The sequence below is a fragment of the Aspergillus japonicus genome, assembly GCF_003184785.1.
Source record: "Aspergillus japonicus CBS 114.51 unplaced genomic scaffold BO86scaffold_40, whole genome shotgun sequence".
NCBI classification, from domain to species: domain Eukaryota; kingdom Fungi; phylum Ascomycota; class Eurotiomycetes; order Eurotiales; family Aspergillaceae; genus Aspergillus; species Aspergillus japonicus.
Window position 1 is genome coordinate 79,571 of NW_020291677.1, and position 15,533 is coordinate 95,103.

At 51.7% G+C, this 15,533-nt stretch overlaps 4 protein-coding genes across 4 annotated transcripts; 2 read left to right on the forward strand and 2 right to left on the reverse strand.

The window, feature by feature from the left end:
* Positions 1-2,219: 2,219 nt before the first annotated feature.
* On the forward strand, positions 2,220-7,521 carry BO86DRAFT_317344 (uncharacterized protein; the record flags this gene model as incomplete). Its single annotated transcript, XM_025668166.1, has 6 exons — positions 2,220-2,664; positions 2,714-4,409; positions 4,743-4,911; positions 5,209-5,365; positions 5,462-5,573; positions 5,691-7,521. 6 exons carry the CDS (start codon positions 2,220-2,222, stop codon positions 7,519-7,521), a joined length of 4,410 nt encoding a protein of 1,469 aa, XP_025525795.1.
* A 2,012-nt stretch (positions 7,522-9,533) lies between these two features.
* Positions 9,534-11,469, reverse strand: yap1 (putative bZIP transcription factor AP-1/Yap1; the record flags this gene model as incomplete). The annotated part of the gene is made up of 3 exons (XM_025668168.1): positions 9,534-9,684; positions 9,736-10,922; positions 10,987-11,469. 3 exons carry the CDS (start codon positions 11,467-11,469, stop codon positions 9,534-9,536), a joined length of 1,821 nt encoding a protein of 606 aa, XP_025525796.1.
* A 1,304-nt stretch (positions 11,470-12,773) lies between these two features.
* On the reverse strand, positions 12,774-13,593 carry BO86DRAFT_390676 (uncharacterized protein). Its single transcript, XM_025672449.1, has one exon. It carries the CDS (start codon positions 13,460-13,462, stop codon positions 12,917-12,919), a length of 546 nt encoding a protein of 181 aa, XP_025525797.1. The 5' UTR covers positions 13,463-13,593; the 3' UTR covers positions 12,774-12,916.
* A 165-nt stretch (positions 13,594-13,758) lies between these two features.
* On the forward strand, positions 13,759-15,170 carry BO86DRAFT_390677 (uncharacterized protein). Its single transcript, XM_025672450.1, has 3 exons — positions 13,759-13,924; positions 13,975-14,716; positions 14,776-15,170. Exons 1-3 carry the CDS (start codon positions 13,874-13,876, stop codon positions 14,862-14,864), a joined length of 882 nt encoding a protein of 293 aa, XP_025525798.1. The 5' UTR covers positions 13,759-13,873; the 3' UTR covers positions 14,865-15,170.
* The last annotated feature ends 363 nt before the right edge of the window (positions 15,171-15,533 follow it).

Here is a 15,533-nt window from a genome sequence, read left to right on the forward strand (position 1 = left end):
GTGCTATGGTCATTCACAGCCCGGCTGCTCGCCCCGACCACTTTGCTTTAGTCTCGTCCCTCGGGATATGCGCACAAATCAATCCTGACTCATGTATCTATCATGGATTCAACATGTTCGATGGAGTGTGGGCATCGAGCTAGATGGTTGAGCACAATCGCTTTCGATTCGCGTTTAGCCCGATTCATGGCAATCGGAATGGAATCAAAGTCAGCATTGAGTTGAGCTAGCTTTGAACAGGGCCAAGAAGTTGAAGCTTGAAGTTCTAGGCAACCGTACCGGTGTTGAATCAGAGTGAGGTTTCAACCAACTCACTAGCGTGATGATAAGGATGAAACATAAAGAACGAAACATCAACGAAAAGTCGGCCTCGGATATCGAAGTTGTTTAAAGTACAGACAAGAATCTGAAGAACCGATGCTATATGCCCTTCAGTCGGCGAGTATCGGGTCACTGGAAGCTGCCGTTACGGTAGCATGTTTCATTCATCCACAGACAGTGGATTGTCACAAAAATAATCGGACACAGCGTGCTATGAACGAAGGGAAAGACCTCCATGCCCACGTCTCCGATTTTCAAGCAGACGGTATCATGCTCAAGGTGTCTATCAGATCAGTTTGAAACTCGAATCCCGGGATGACTGCACTATGCACCGAGTTCTTTGTGACTGAACTCATATTAGACCCTCTAAAGCCAAATGACATAGAGCAGAAGTCGCTGAGTACCATATCAGCACAGGCACCAACTCAGGCCCGTGTTTGTTGCGGATGCCGTCGGAGATACGACTGCGACGCAGATCGCCATACATTTTCCAAGGCAGCATTATCCGTGGTACCAGAGCCTACCATATTGCCCTTAGCAATATGATTGACGCACTTGAATTCGTCTGGGACAAGGATCGAAGACTTGAGTTTCAGGAAATGATGTGACCCTCAAGATGAGCTTTACAACTCACGGCTCTTATTGGAAATGCTGGGAAGAGTTTCCGGGCTCTTGGTGGTGGTCAAAGTTGCGAACTATCTTAAGGGAAGATGCTGCCGAAATGCCGACTGGTGCGCGGACTCCTTTTGGTAGGTGTGATATCATCTAATCATGACTTAAGTATAAGATCTCGACGCTCCCAGTTCACCTCCTCTTCGGTCTTCCGATGCTCTCTGTTTCAGTCCCACGGCTATTCTTGAAGGTGGTTTGTGAAGCAACTCCATGTCCTTGACGATCGCGGCACTGTCCATGTGCACCCACCGAGCTCGATTACCTCATCTACGACAAAGACCTTCTCACCTGCGGATATCCGTTCCCTTGAGCCCTGACGGCCCAAGCTAGCAGATATTCAACTCAACAGGACTATCAAAAAGTACACTGACCACCGAAACCTCCAATAGTTCATGACTACGAATCATTTCAACCCCGTTAAGCATGCTATCTCAAAGCTGCACCCTCATGCATGCCAGAATCCCTTGGTCGCATCTGCAACTGGATTCATCATCTTTATCTGAGGTCATTGAAGAAGAGGGTGAGGTCGGGCTTACTCACTCGTCTATGTCGAAACGTACAGACCGGCTGCGAGAAAAGTTCTGGGCTTGAAGGGTTACAAACCCTCGGTAATCAGGCAATGAGGAGTCAGAGTCCCTGAGCAAGCATCCTGCATATGCTCACGAAGATGCGGTGCTGTTTAATACGAATCGCTCTTTGCCCCCTTGGAACACGGCTATCTATCAGGATACTGTCGGGTGAACGTGCCAGATGCCACTCAATCTGTTCCAATTTCCATGATCACACTGATTCAAGTCTTGCGAGTCCGAACGGCCCATCGTATAGTCTCAGTCTAATTATGCTCAGCTTTTTAGCATGTCCCTCTGGGTCCCAGTCAGAGAACGATATACCCAGCTTTTGTTTTATTATGATCACTGGCCCATCACTTCTGACACTTTGAAACACTATTCTAACTTGCTTGCACTGGAGGCTTTGAAGTGAGCGTCGAGGCTAGGGAGTATTTGAGATAGAATACCGCTTACGCCATCATCGAAAGTATCAGAATTGGACCAAAAAAAAAAAAAAACCATCAACTGTTGAAACCAAAAAGTGGCGTTGTAATGGGACGAGAATTGGTGATCAGCAGTCGGGGCGGGCCAGTCGTCGTCACCAGCGGATTTCCCCTCTCTTCCTTCCCTCTTGCTTCTTCCCTTGGATTGTATTCTTCACTTCACTGCAAATACACAATGTATCTAGACTTCAGTACCAACCTAGGTCTGAGCTCACTTTTGACCACCGTTCTCTCCGTTTTTACGCCCAGCAAGCAGGCTAGTGTTCTCCATCAGCCTGTTCTTCCTCCATCTTATCCATTGGCAGTGCGAAGCCCATACCTATCAACATGGATGCCGAGCGATCAAGTCGGGAGACTCCCTGAGGCCGAGCCACAGTTCTGGACTGGCCAGAATCTCACCTGGTCTATTATGGCTCGTGTAGATGGCCAGGCTTATAGTCTGATGAACGTCAAGGGCTCTGATAAACTCATACGCCCTGCTACTGTTCGCAGTGCGGAATACACTGCCACGCACTCCATCTTCACTCTCACTGCTGGCTCGGTGACTCTTACACTAGATTTCTTTTCGCCCATCTCGCCCTCTAACTACCTTCGCCAATCTCTACCATTCAGTAAGGCAGGTTCTCTGCATGACACTCGTCGGTTGCGTGCTGACTGGGTTCCCTTCAGGCTATTTGACAGTCTCGATTTCTGGAGCGTCATCCAACAATGTTCAGATCTACTCGGGCATTGACCAAAGCTGGACAGGAAAGTCAGAATCTACATCTTGTAGCTTTCTCTATGCAAATGTTACCGCTTTGTGCTCCTTACGATCGGAGAACGCAATTCCGTACTCCGAGGAAAGTGACATGGCAATTTGGGGCGAAGCAATCCTAGCCTCTCAATCTAGCCTGGACTCCAGCCTTTCATATGCCTCGGGAGAACGAAAGGATGTGCAATCACAATTTGCGTATTCTGGAAAGCTAAATAATGCCAACCAATTGTTGACGCCTGAGGGTATCGTTGCTGTTTCTCACGACTTGGGATCTGTTGTGAATGCGCATTCGGTAACTTTCGCCGTCGGGCATGTGCGCGAAGAGTCAATCAACTACTTAGGGAGGCCGTATACAGGATACTACCGGGCCTTGTATCCCAGCACAGAGCAAGCAGTTGCGTACTTCTTGAATGATTACCCCAATGCTCTTCGAGAGTCCCACGCTCTTGATTTGGAGATGGCTAAACAGGCGACCGCCGTTGCAGGACAGAAGTACGCTGACATTGTGACTTTGTCGAGTCGGCAAGCCTATGCAGGGATCGAGATTACCATTCCTAATGACACGCTGGATACCACAGATGTGTTAGCATTCATCAAAGAGCTTTCCAGCGATGGCAACATCAACACGGTGGACGTCATCATGCCTGCTTTCCCTATCTACTATATTCTGGACCCAAACTATATCCGACTTCTGCTAGAGCCCATGATGAGGTATCTCGCCGCCGGACGCTGGCGGCAGACTTACGTGATCCATGATATGGGCTCACATTACCCGAATGCAGTTGGCCATGACAATCAACAAGCAGAACCAATGCCAATTGAGGAATGTGGCAACCTATTGGTTCTCGTGCTCGCCTATGTTCGGGCCACGGGAGATACAGACTGGGCGTCCCAGTATACCGAGCTTCTCAAAGGCTATGCAGATTATCTGGTCGATAACGGCATCGATATCGCTGAGCAGCTGTCTTCCAACGACGCCGCTGGACCTCTGGCCAACGAGACTAACCTTGCGATCAAGGCTGCCGTGGGCATCAAGGCTTTCGGGGAGCTGACTGGCTTCTCCGAATACTCGCGTATTGGTGACGAAAGAGCCGAGCTGCTGTTCTCTCGGGGACTGGGGGTTGACGCGCACAAGACGCACTTTGCGCGGCAGTACCCAGGAAAGCCGGCCTCCTGGAAAATCCCGTACAATCTTTATCCTGATGTTTTGTTAGGCCTACGCACCTTTCCCAAGGCCGCATATGACATGGGGAATACTTTCTTTAGATCGGTCCGAGCCGAGTATGGTGTACCCTTGGATGATCGACAGGACTGGGCCAAGTCGGACTGGAACATGTGGCTGGCTGGGACGTTGGACTCCACAACGCGCGATGAGTTTGTTGACGACCTGTGGAGATATATGACTAATGGCAAACATCACTGGCCGTTCTCCGATCGCTACATCGCCACATCAGCCAAAGGCGGCCGCTCTGGGATCCCTGTCTTGTGTCGAGCGCGGCCTACAGTGGGAGGACACTTTGCTTTGTTGGCACTGCAGGGTCCTCGTTGTCTGCAGCAGGCCGTGTATAGAAGACTTGGAGTGCTGGAGGAAGGGAACGAGTACGAGGAGGCGTCTCTAAGCTCTGAGCTTTGAGCTCTGGGGTCAGATAACAGTGATGAGCATGTATGTAGTGAAGTTTGGCAGCCTGTCGGTGCTTTTCAAGGTCTTGTGTGACAGTGTAGAAGGGGTGGTTTGCTTCCATCAGCCAGGTTGGCCGGCCTTCATTGGATTCTGCAGAAGTTCCTTTGTTCATTTAGTGTCACAGCTAGAGTGTGCATGTCTTATTTGGCCATAAGTCCCTTGTGCCCTTTATATTTGGATTAATTGATAGAGAGTAGAGAGCAAAAGGCCAACAACAAAAACCTGGGAAAGCGAGAGCTGCCCCTGGTGGATGCTTACCTAAGCGGGGATGTCGTTGTGTTGCCAAACCCGTCAAACCAAACCTCTCTTAGGTTGTCCGTTGCTTCAACCACTCACTGCTTGCTGGCTGTTGCTGTTCTCCTCCTCCCAAACTCCCCCATCTTCCCTCACTTACTCCCACTTCCCACTCTTCTTCTTCCTCTTCTTCTTTGTGTCTTCTCCCTCATCATCTCCTCAGTCTCTTGCTGTCTGTCTTTTACAGCCTCTGTCTGCTTCTCCAATTTCCTCGCCCTTGATTCTCCGTCGCCCCCTCCGTCATTAGATTCTCCCCCATGGCTTCTGTACGTCTTGCCTGATCGCCTCTTCAGCTTAGCTGTTGATGCTCAACGTCATGGCTGCTTCCTCCCCTCTATTTCTCTCTCCATCCATGCGTTTGGCGATCCTCCGCATGCGCTCACTTGATATAGCTGGTGCAGCTCACTGACTGATCTTCCACCTCTCTCTCTCTAGCCCCGTCCTCCTCACAACTTTGGTCCTCAAGGCTATCCGCTTCCCAACGGTGCTGTCACTTCTGGTCCTGTCCCCGGCGCCACCCCTCTACTCCCTAACAATGGCCGCGTCTTGCAAAATGGTCCCGTCAGAGTCCTATGTATCGCTGATGTTCGAGGTATGTGCTCCGGATAGACCTCCGATGGGTCGGTCGCACCCAGAAAACACGATCGCTGATTTGGGGGAACTTTGTTTTGCTTTTTCCGTGACGTAGGAAATCTCAAGTCTTTGAATGAATTGGCTAGACAGGCTCGTGCAGACCACATTATCCACACTGGTGACTTTGGTTTCTACGATGATACCTCGCTGGAGCGCATTGCGGACAAGTGAGTGTTTTCTGGTGCTTCATTGGAGTGTCTTCGTTCGTCTCGAATGCGGCCTCGATGCATGCAACACATGTGATCGGATCGGTTCCCACTGACCGATTGGGCTTTAAACTCTAGGACCTTGAAGCACGTGGCCCAATACTCACCTTTGCTACCGGAGAATGTGAAGCGGACGATCGCCCAAACCCCTCCCCAGCAGTCGATCAAGCAACGATTCACCCCCGACCAGCTTCCCCTTTCAGAACTCTCCATGCTGCTTGACAAGCGGCTGACTCTCGACGTTCCGGTGTACACTGTCTGGGGTGCCTGTGAAGATGTCCGCGTGTTGGAGAAGTTCCGCTCGGGGGAGTACAAGGTCAACAACCTTCACATCATCGATGAGGCCAACTCGCGACTGCTAGACATCGGTGGCGTCAAGCTGCGTCTGTTGGGTCTGGGTGGTGCTGTCGTGATGCACAAGCTATTCGACAATGGCGAGGGCAAGACTACGATTGCGGGCGGTCAAGGTACCATGTGGACGACCCTCTTGCAAATGGGCGAGTTGATCGACACCGCCAACCGTGTGTATGACCCGTCTGAGACCCGCGTCTTCGTCACGCATGCCTCTCCCGCCCGTGAGGGCATGTTGAACCAACTATCCGTCACCCTCAAAGCCGACTTCTCCATCTCGGCCGGTCTGCACTTCCGTTACGGCTCGTCCTACAATGAGTTCTCCGTCAACCCCTCGCTGGATCACTACCGCGGCAAGCTGGCTGCTTCCAAGGCCTCATTCAACGATGTGTGGGAGACTGTCCGTGGAGAGGTCGAGACCGCCATTTCCCAGAACGAAGCCCAGAAGACTCTTCTGGACAACGCCCTGGAGGTGGTCAACCGAATGCCTACTGTTGCTAACGGCGGTAATCCCTTTGGTGGGCCCGCTGCTCCCGGCAACGCGGCCGGCCAGGTGGACGAGAGTGCGTTCAAGAACATGTGGAACTTCAACTTGGCGGATGCAGCTTTCGGTTTCCTCGTGCTAGAGATTGAGGCCGGCCGTATTGCGACCGAAATGCGCGCGCAGGGCTTCAACTTCGCTCACCGCACTGGAAAGCCCCAGCCTGTGGCCCCTACCCAGGCCGCCCCCGTTCCTGCTGCTGGTCCTCCCGCCAGTGTCGCCTCCCCCCGCATTCCCGGCGCTGCTCCTCAGTTCGGTCAGGTGCAGCCAGTTTCTGGACGCGCTGGTGCCCCCGCACAGCAACCCCCTCAGCCCGCCCAGGCCAAGGCCTCTGCCACCGCTCCCGCCCGCACCTCTCCGGCTCCCGTGATCCCTAAGCCTGCTACTCCTCAGCCTCCTAGCGCTCCTGCCGGCCAGTCCGTGGCCTCCCCCGAGAGAGCCGCTGCCACCGAGGCCAACGGCACCGCTCAGCCCGAAAAGCCGTCTGAGTCTCCCCTGCCTAAGCCCGAGAAGAAGGCAAGCAACGGTCTCTTCGTCTCCAACGTCGACAACGAGCAAGCCGTGCGCGATCTCTTCCCCGAGGAAGACCGGGCCAAGATGGTGCGAGTGGAGAAGTGGGGAAAGTTCAACCACGTTGTGACCTTTGCGACTGTTGAAGAGGCCAAGGCCGCGCTGGAGCGCCAGCCCGCGGACCACAAGAAGCCCAGCCCACCTGGTCAGCCCCGCAAGCCCAACATTAAGTTCTTCGAGGATCGCGGCAGCCACCGTGGCAATGCCGGCACGTGGCAGAGCAGCACCCGCGGCGGTGGCAGCTCCTCTCAGCGCGGATACCAGAGCGGTGGCGCTAGCGATAGTGAAACCAACCGGGGCCGTGGATTTGGAGGACGAGGCCGTGGCCGGGGCGATCGAGGCGGTCGCAGCGGCCGGGGCGGTCGTGGTGGCTTCAACAAGGGTGGGCCATCCGAGTCTTCGGCTGGGGATAACAAGCCCGCTGCCGCAGTTGGGGGTGACGCTTGAGGTGTAACTGTCGTCGCATCTATTGATTTCATCTCGCCGTCTCCTTCGTGTTCCTCATTCTGTGTCGAAAGCTTTTTCTATCCTCCTTTTTTTTCCCTCTATCCGTGCTCCTTACTACTCTTCCTTACTCTCTCATCATGCCTCATCTGTCTCTAGCAATCCGTCCTACCTCAACTCATCACCCACCATGTTCCCTACGAATCTTGCACGGTCTTCGCTTGATACTTTAATCTTCTTTGTGCAGGATATTTCTTGTCTGCAAAAATGATGTCTTCTTTTTTCTCTTCCCTTATCTACTTTTCCCACTACTCTTTTTTTTCCATTACCTCTTGAGCGAGATGCGTTTGAATCTTCATTGATTTTTTTTCTCTCGTTCGTCCTTCTTTTTCCATGTAGACATTTACCGTGCAACGATGGTAGGATTGTTCCACTAATAGATCAGTCTGTGTCCTCTCTGTCTCAGATTGAGATTCTGGAACCCATCGGGAGCTTAAGGAGTTTATGTTATTCGTTGGTACAGAAGCCACGGTTGGGGTTGGAAAACGGGAGCAGCTCCACTGGTATCGTGGGGGCGAGGCAAGAGGAGGAGGATGTCAACTTACGGAAACTATGGGGATTGACGGGTGGGTGGGTGGATGCATGAACGGGAGAAGGATTCTCTTCAGGGCGGCAATGATTAGGAAGAGACAAGGGAGTGGGATCAAAAAGAAGAAGAAAAAAAAGAGGGCGAGGGAAAGAAGAAGAGACACGGAGTAAGAAGAGCTGAGCGGTCGGTCTTGTGGTTCTTGTTTCATTTTTCTTTTATTTCTTTTTTTGTACTTTACATTTCTCTGTTTTCTCTATCTGGAGACGTTACCCAATATCGATACCCCAGTAACTTCATTTTGGGTCTTGGGTTTATGATTTAACTGGTGTAGTACTGAGTAGATGCAGGGGTCGGGAAGTGGTATATATGTTAAGTTACTATATAGTTTGTATACTTCCGGACTGTGTGCAGGGCGGAGTTGCTGGGTTTTGGTGATGGGATACATATTTATCCTTGGGGTCTTTGCGCTTGTGTCGGAGGCTTGGGTTACAAACCTCGAGACTAAGAAGATCAAGGAACGCACTGCATCTATGGCTAAGATCGTGATTGCTCAACCCGCGCTGATGAAAAGAAATAATAAATTTCCATAACACCGACTCTGATTATTGATATAGAATGATATAAAGAGCGATGAAAAAGGGAAAAAGAACAAACACCAACAGGACTAAAACCCAACCCAAAGTTCGAGCCCATCAAGTTCCCCCCAGCCGCCTACCTCTTATTAACGCAGAACGCAGATGCGCCGCAGTGCCTAATAATCAATCCGATCCATTCCCTATGTTAGTGACAAATGAGACCTCCGGCGTCCGGCAAAAACAAGATACCTAATCAAGACGCGCTGATTCCGTGTTTGTGCGAGTGCAAGCAGGGCAAAACGAGGAAGGATTTTCTTTTTCGATCCCAGTAGAAGTAAGCAAATCGAGCACATCGAGCCAGAGTTCGAGGAAACCAGGTACAGAATCCATACTCCAAAAGCGATGGTGATGGTGATGTACAATTTCTCCCCGCAGGTTCCAGGGGATACGAGATTATCGACGAATTGACAGAAGCACGCCTCCCATGATCATGTTCAGTGTGCAGGGAAATATATAAAAAGACAGAATAGAGAAAGAGAAAGTAGGCAGTGAGTGTGGATGATATATTGTAATATGTGTGTACATAATTTGTCCGGGAAAACAAAAGAATATAGAGCTGGTTAGATTATACCGGCTGAATCTGGTCTTCGTTCAAATATTGTGTGCTGGCTCTTTATATAGAAAGAGCTCCCGTGTCCAAAATGTTTTCCCTGGGGTCATAACGACATCAATAGCGGTAGTGATGGTATTGTAAAGGGTGGGTATCTGAAACGCAGAACGATGGTGTCGGAATCGGTAGCGACGGCCTCGGAATGTCCTTGTCAATAAATTGATGGTGACTTGTGTGTGAGCTACTTGGCACGTCCCATGATGTCTTCGACATCTTGCTGATTGACGACCACGCCGCCCTCGGAACACCGAGCCTTCATGCGCAGCTCTGAGCAGAGGTTGTCGACATCGAGTTCGCCATTACGGAATTTTTCCATGGATTGCAGGCGATCCCTGGTCTGGGTTAGTATGCCTTGTTTTATGCCAGGCGATGAAAGCACATACCATATCTTGGTGCAACTCATCATCTGTGCCTTGTCTTCCCCAGGAACCACCTCATCTTCGTCCAGCTTGCTGTCGATTTCGTCAATTAAACTCCTCTTAGGCTGCTGCTGCTGCTGCTGCTGTTGTTGCTGCTGCTGTTGACCGGCCAACTCGCTGAAGTTGTGCGAAGGACTACCCAGATCCGGCAATGGGAATGCGTCGTCGAAGAAAGTGCCAAAATCTTGTGACAATATTGCGTCTTGCGGTTCGCGCCAATCTCCGAACAATACCGGGTCAAACTGCCCACCATTCTGCTGAGCCAGCATCTCAAGAGCGGGCTCGGGAGCAGTTTCTTTTGGGCCTTGCTCGGGCTGATTGGGCGTGTTCGCGACGCTGACACTGCTGTACCTGACCGCCGGGATAGGATTCTTGATGTTGCCACAAGCCATACCAAGTTGTGCGCAAAACGACTCCTCGCCGTTGATTCCAGCATAAGTACAATTACTGTGGTCAGTGTGGTGCTTGATTGCGGGCGAGTTGACAGATGGTTCAGGGGAGGTGCCGCTGGAAGATAGAAACTGGCTCTGGTGAGAGTCGGACGAGGAAGACGGAGAATCAGAATTCGAAACATCTTGTACAGACGATGCGTGCTGAGTATTGTGGGCCAATGGGAGCTTGGGTGTGGTATTCTTCGAACCTAAGCGTTCACCGTTAGACTGCGACATGGGGCTAGGCGTATTCGTCGCAGATCCATTGGTCTTGACTCCGTTCAGTGAGTCTCGGCTCAGAACACCAGGGACATGGGACTCGCTTCGTGAGTTAACGTCGTTCTTGAGCTTGTTGTTCTGTTGGTTCTTGCCCCATTGACCATTGTTGAAGATGTGAGCACCTGGAAGGTCGCCAAATTTGGGGAAGTCGAACATGAAATCATTGTTCTGAAGACCGTTGTAATTTCCCTTGGAGTAGGCTCCAGGGATAGCGTTCATAGCCGAGAGCCCGTTTGTGCTGGTAACCCAGGAGAGACGTTTCCGGTACTCCTTGAGTTCAACCTGCAGACGCTCAATCTGGGCGCGAAGCAAACCATTTTCCTGGTTTGCATCATCCGATGCCTTCTGCAATTCATCCACCTTTGTTTCAAGATCCTTCAGATGCTTCTCCTTACGCTCGCGGAATGCCCGTTGAGCTGCGCGATTCTGTGCTTTGCGCTTCTATAGAGGAATTAGTACAAGGGTGGAAGGGTAGATTACGACGAACCGCGCAGATAGAACGTACCGAAGTGGGTTCCGAGGTCAATGGCTTTCTTCCCGGCTTCTTGGCTGTCTTGTCATCACTCTCCCTTCGTTTCTTGCCAGCGCCTTCATTTTCTTCGGCAGGGCCGTCCATGTCCTTTCTCTTCTCGCCTGCTTCATGGTCGTCCGGCAGAGAAAGTCCTTCGGGCAGATCACCGATCAGATCCTCCGTCCCGTGGAAGTCAAAGTCAAGCTCTGGGTTGAAGTCAAGGAAGGGACTTTCGTCATCACCATAGCCCAAGGTACCGGAGTTGGGTTGAGCGAGGTCAAACCCAGGCGATACGTTGTAGCTGCTCGAGGATGCATTACCGGGAGTGGAGTCTGGTTCTGAAGTTGATCTTTTGATTTGGGTATTGGCTTGCTGTTTGGGCGGAGGGTTGTTGGAAGAAAGCGCGGCCAGAAGAAGGTCTTGCTGGTCGGGGGAGAGGTACAAGCTGTGTTGGTAGAGGGAGTTGTAGTCGGCCATTGTTAAAGAAGAATATGGGTTGTGCTGGAAGGATGCTTTTTCGAAGCGAGAAGATATTTGGCTAGCTGGAACGAATCGGTTATCTGATAGCTACGCTATAGCGTCTCGTATACGGAGCTGATAGGATCAAGTGTCTTGTCAGGGATCGATTCGACTTTTCGTTGAGCTATCAGGGCCGGGCTTCCCGCCCGTTCGTTGTATCGATGTTGACCCCAGAGGCTGAATGGGGTGATCGGTGGGCTCCTGGATGATAGCACCCGGAAGAGGAATGGGAGGTGCGTTTATGGTAACGAGACCGATGTCACTGAGAGCTGGACTCTGCGAGGAGATGTTCGAGAGGTATTGATGATCAAGGTGATTGAAGTGCTTCAAAAGTCCTCAGCGGAAGAGCCTTGCTGGGATGCAGAGAGGTAAGAGAAAATCAGGGACGTTCTCGACAAGGAGCCGTATCGAAGCAACTAGCAAGCGAGTGCACAAGCCGCAACAAAGGCTGACGAATGACTGAAGGTACCACCGGGGTTGGGATAGGTCAGGAGGAGAAGAGGGGCTCGGAGAAAGGGTGGAATAAGGAAAGAGAATGATGATGCAAGCCGGTGGACTGACTGACAATGAAAGGATGGAAGATGGAAGGAGAAGCGTAGAGAGGGAGGGGGTGTGGGCAAGGCAGGCGAAAGGACACTAAGGCAAAGACGGTTGCAGGATCATGGGGGAATGATTCGCTGCCTGGATCGCTGGAGGAGTCAAGGACCTAAGACGAGAACGGCGTAGTTCGGGAATTGAAGGTGAAGTGGTGAAGTAGTGAAGTCGAGAGTCTGCAAGTGAGGATGAAAGAAGAAAGATGATGGAATGGAATGGAGAGGGTGGAGGGACGGAGACTGAGAGGGGGGGGGGGCGAGTCGCTGCCTAAGGCGGCAGAAGGCGGTGAGGCTGTTTGAACGTGTTCATTGGTGCTCAGCAGAGCGGGGGAGGCACTTCGGCCAATAAAGGTAAAGTGCCCAAAAACCCTTGAGAAGGTCTCGCCTGCTTATAAATCGAGGCTGACGATCCTTTGAGTCTTTTTTCTCTCTTCGCCCATTCTGTTCCACGCGGATTGATTGGTTTCACTCACTCGGCACTGATATGAAGAACTGCCTATCGGGGATACACGCGGCTTTCTCCGTGCTTACTACCGTTGCACCGTTGCACTCAACCACATCCTAGTCACTGCAAACTACGCCCTACTAAGTAGACAATTTATTTGGTTCAACAGGAGTGACTCATCTCGCGCCACAAGAGTCTTCCCAGTCTTCCTCGTGTTGAAAGCTGCTACGGACCGTACTTATACTGTACAATAGTGGAATGCATGGATGTATCTGCGCCTTCCGATTATCGGGGCTCTCGTACCACTCGGGTGCCTCGGGACCCACGTTCTTCTATGGAGATGATTTAATGGGGCTCTGTTGCGGTGCTACCATTTTGAGAAACGCCGGGGATAGCAAGCAGCGATCGTAAGTAGATCAAAAAGAGGCCAAGATGAGGCAGCTGGGAAACTCAATCTCATTTCGCCGGAACTGCTCATCTCGGCCCAGTGCCACCCGGGCAACCGGGGTAAACCGTGGGGATGGGAGGCCAAAGATCCGCGATTCCGGCTCGAAATTCCAGACGCCGAAACAGGTTCTCCTAAGTCCACCAGCCATGGGTTGATCGATAAACCCCCAGGCACGAGCGAGGAAGAGCGGGCTGGCGTTAACACTAAGTATAGCAAAAACGCCATCTTCCAGCGACTAGACCCATCCTGCACTATCACTTTCGCTGTAGAAGATGGTCTTGAATGATTGGAGTTATTGGCGGATCCATCTTGACCCTGCAGGAGCCAATTACCCTCCCCATTGGATTGCAATGGTCCCGAAAATGAATGACGTGAGGATCGACCACCTGTGGAACGGACGCGACGCCAACTAAGCCTCGACCCATAGTGGGTTGGTTGCCCTGATAGAGTCTGGCGTTTGTGCATGGTCGCAATGGCCCCTGATGAAGCTTGGGTATCAGGTGCAGTGTTCCATAGTCCATCGGATGGAACTAGCCAGGATGGTGTTGACCGTCATGACATGACCTCGTGTTTCTGCATTCATTGACGTGTGCAGTCTGTCAGCGATAAGGAGCATGAAACGAGTCCACGTTTCCTGTCGGACTCAGCTGAGCCGACCGTCCGGTCAGTCATGTGGCGGTGTAGTTACTAACCACGTGATCAACCAGCCACAGTGGGGCTCCGCCACGCTATCTTATCCCAACGCGACTTCTTATCTGCAACTTCGCGATTCAGCCCAGCCTGTCTTGGTTTGACCATCAATAGACCGCCTCTCCTCATATTTGTTCTCTTTTCCATACCCTCTTTCCTCAGACCCACCTCATCCCCGTCAGAAATATGTCGGAAATCGCAGCCCTGGAGGCTGAGGTCAAGGAGTTCAAGCTTCAGGTACGTCCGCCGCATTTTTCCCAGACTCCACTTTATCTGACCATCATCAGCTTGAAACCGTCCAATCGAGTTTGCAGGTAGACCCAGACAACACAGAATTGCAAAGTCTCAAAACTGAGCTGGAAGAACTTATAAACCTTACCGAAACATCCATCGCCGAACTGAAACCGCCAGCGCCACCAGCAGCACCCCAACCAGCCGCGGCGAAGGATAGAGGAGCGAAGGACAGTTATGGCACACCGAGCAACTATCGCAAACCGACCGCTGAGCAGCCCGATGAACCGGCCCCATCTTACCAGTCGTCCTTTTCCGTCAACGAAAACGTTCTTGCGCGCTGGGTATCGGGCGACAACTCGTTCTATCCCGCGCGCATCACCTCCATCACCGGCTCCTCGAGCAACCCCGTCTACCTCGTTTCGTTCAAGTCGTACGGGACGGTGGAATCTTTGACCTCCAAGGACATCCGGCCAATTTCCAGCAATGACTCGCGTAAACGCAAGGCTGATGCAGGCTCAGGCAATTCTTCTTCCCAATCCCCGGCGCCCCAGCCATCCCACTCGAGCGTGATCTCTGCGGCAGCGGACATCAACCCTGCGTTGGCCAACCAGGCGCGTCAAGAGCCGACCAAGGTGAGCGAGGGATCCGCACGGCCTACCAAGGCCGCCCGCAAGGTGAAGGCCAACAAGGAGCTGGAGGCGGGCAAGATGAAATGGAAGGATTTTGCCAGCAAAGGGAAACTCGGACGTAAGAAGGATAGTATGTTCCGGACAGGAGACGGATTGAATGCTCGAGGTATGCTCTTCTCTCACTTCTGACCATGTGGAGTGCGGTTCAATGACTGACTCGGACAGTGGGATTTACGGGGTCCGGTCAACAGATGCGCAAAGATCCGACGAGATCGCGACACGTCTACCAGCAAGGCGAGGAAGAAGGATACTAGTTCTCTGAGTGTTGATCGATGGGATACATCCCGCCGTTACCTCGTGTCCTCTACCATGTATCACATCGCTAACGGGCTATGGTGACAGATCTAGTGCAAGTCGATCCTGTCGCATGAGCGGAGGAGCGATTGTCGATGTCCACATTTAATGTGGTGGGATACCATAATCATTGATAAGAAATGACTTTCTTTTTGTGATTTATTGCATTCTTATTTTATTCATCCTTACTGCCGTGAGACCGGCTTGTTGGCATCTTCTTGCGCCCAAAGCACAGCGTAGCCATTGCTATGCTTTTCCGTATCGCATCCAGTTTAATCAATGTAGCTCAACGTGTCTCTACGTATAAAGTAGGAACAAAGCATTTGAAACAAGATCTTAACAAAAATGTGCTAGGAGTCCGATAATTGTTGGGGTGGTGCTTACTGTGCAGTGCACACCACTCTAGACATCACAACCTGAAGACTCTTTGATCAATGCCTTATTCTATCTCGGTCACCAACACTTGTACTTCTTCCCCCTGAAAGAGAACCGGCCATCAGGCAATGGACGGTCTACCACAAGACCTTGAGGGTTGCAGGTGAAGCGGTGGCTCCTTCTTGTCCTACGTCTTCCAACACATGAACCTGCTCAGCAGGCTAGATCTACCGGAGGAACAATTCTAGCGTGGT

Excerpts from the sequence above, each read along its gene's own strand:
- BO86DRAFT_390676 (XM_025672449.1), bottom strand. The coding sequence starts at position 13,462 with ATGCACAAACGCCAGACTCTATCAGGGCAACCAACCCACTATGGGTCG.
- BO86DRAFT_390677 (XM_025672450.1), top strand. The coding sequence starts at position 13,874 with ATGTCGGAAATCGCAGCCCTGGAGGCTGAGGTCAAGGAGTTCAAGCTT. Across the intron at positions 13,925-13,974 it reads TCAAGGAGTTCAAGCTTCAG|CTTGAAACCGTCCAATCGAG; the intron begins GTACGTCCGCCG and ends GACCATCATCAG. Across the intron at positions 14,717-14,775 it reads AGACGGATTGAATGCTCGAG|TGGGATTTACGGGGTCCGGT; the intron begins GTATGCTCTTCT and ends TGACTCGGACAG.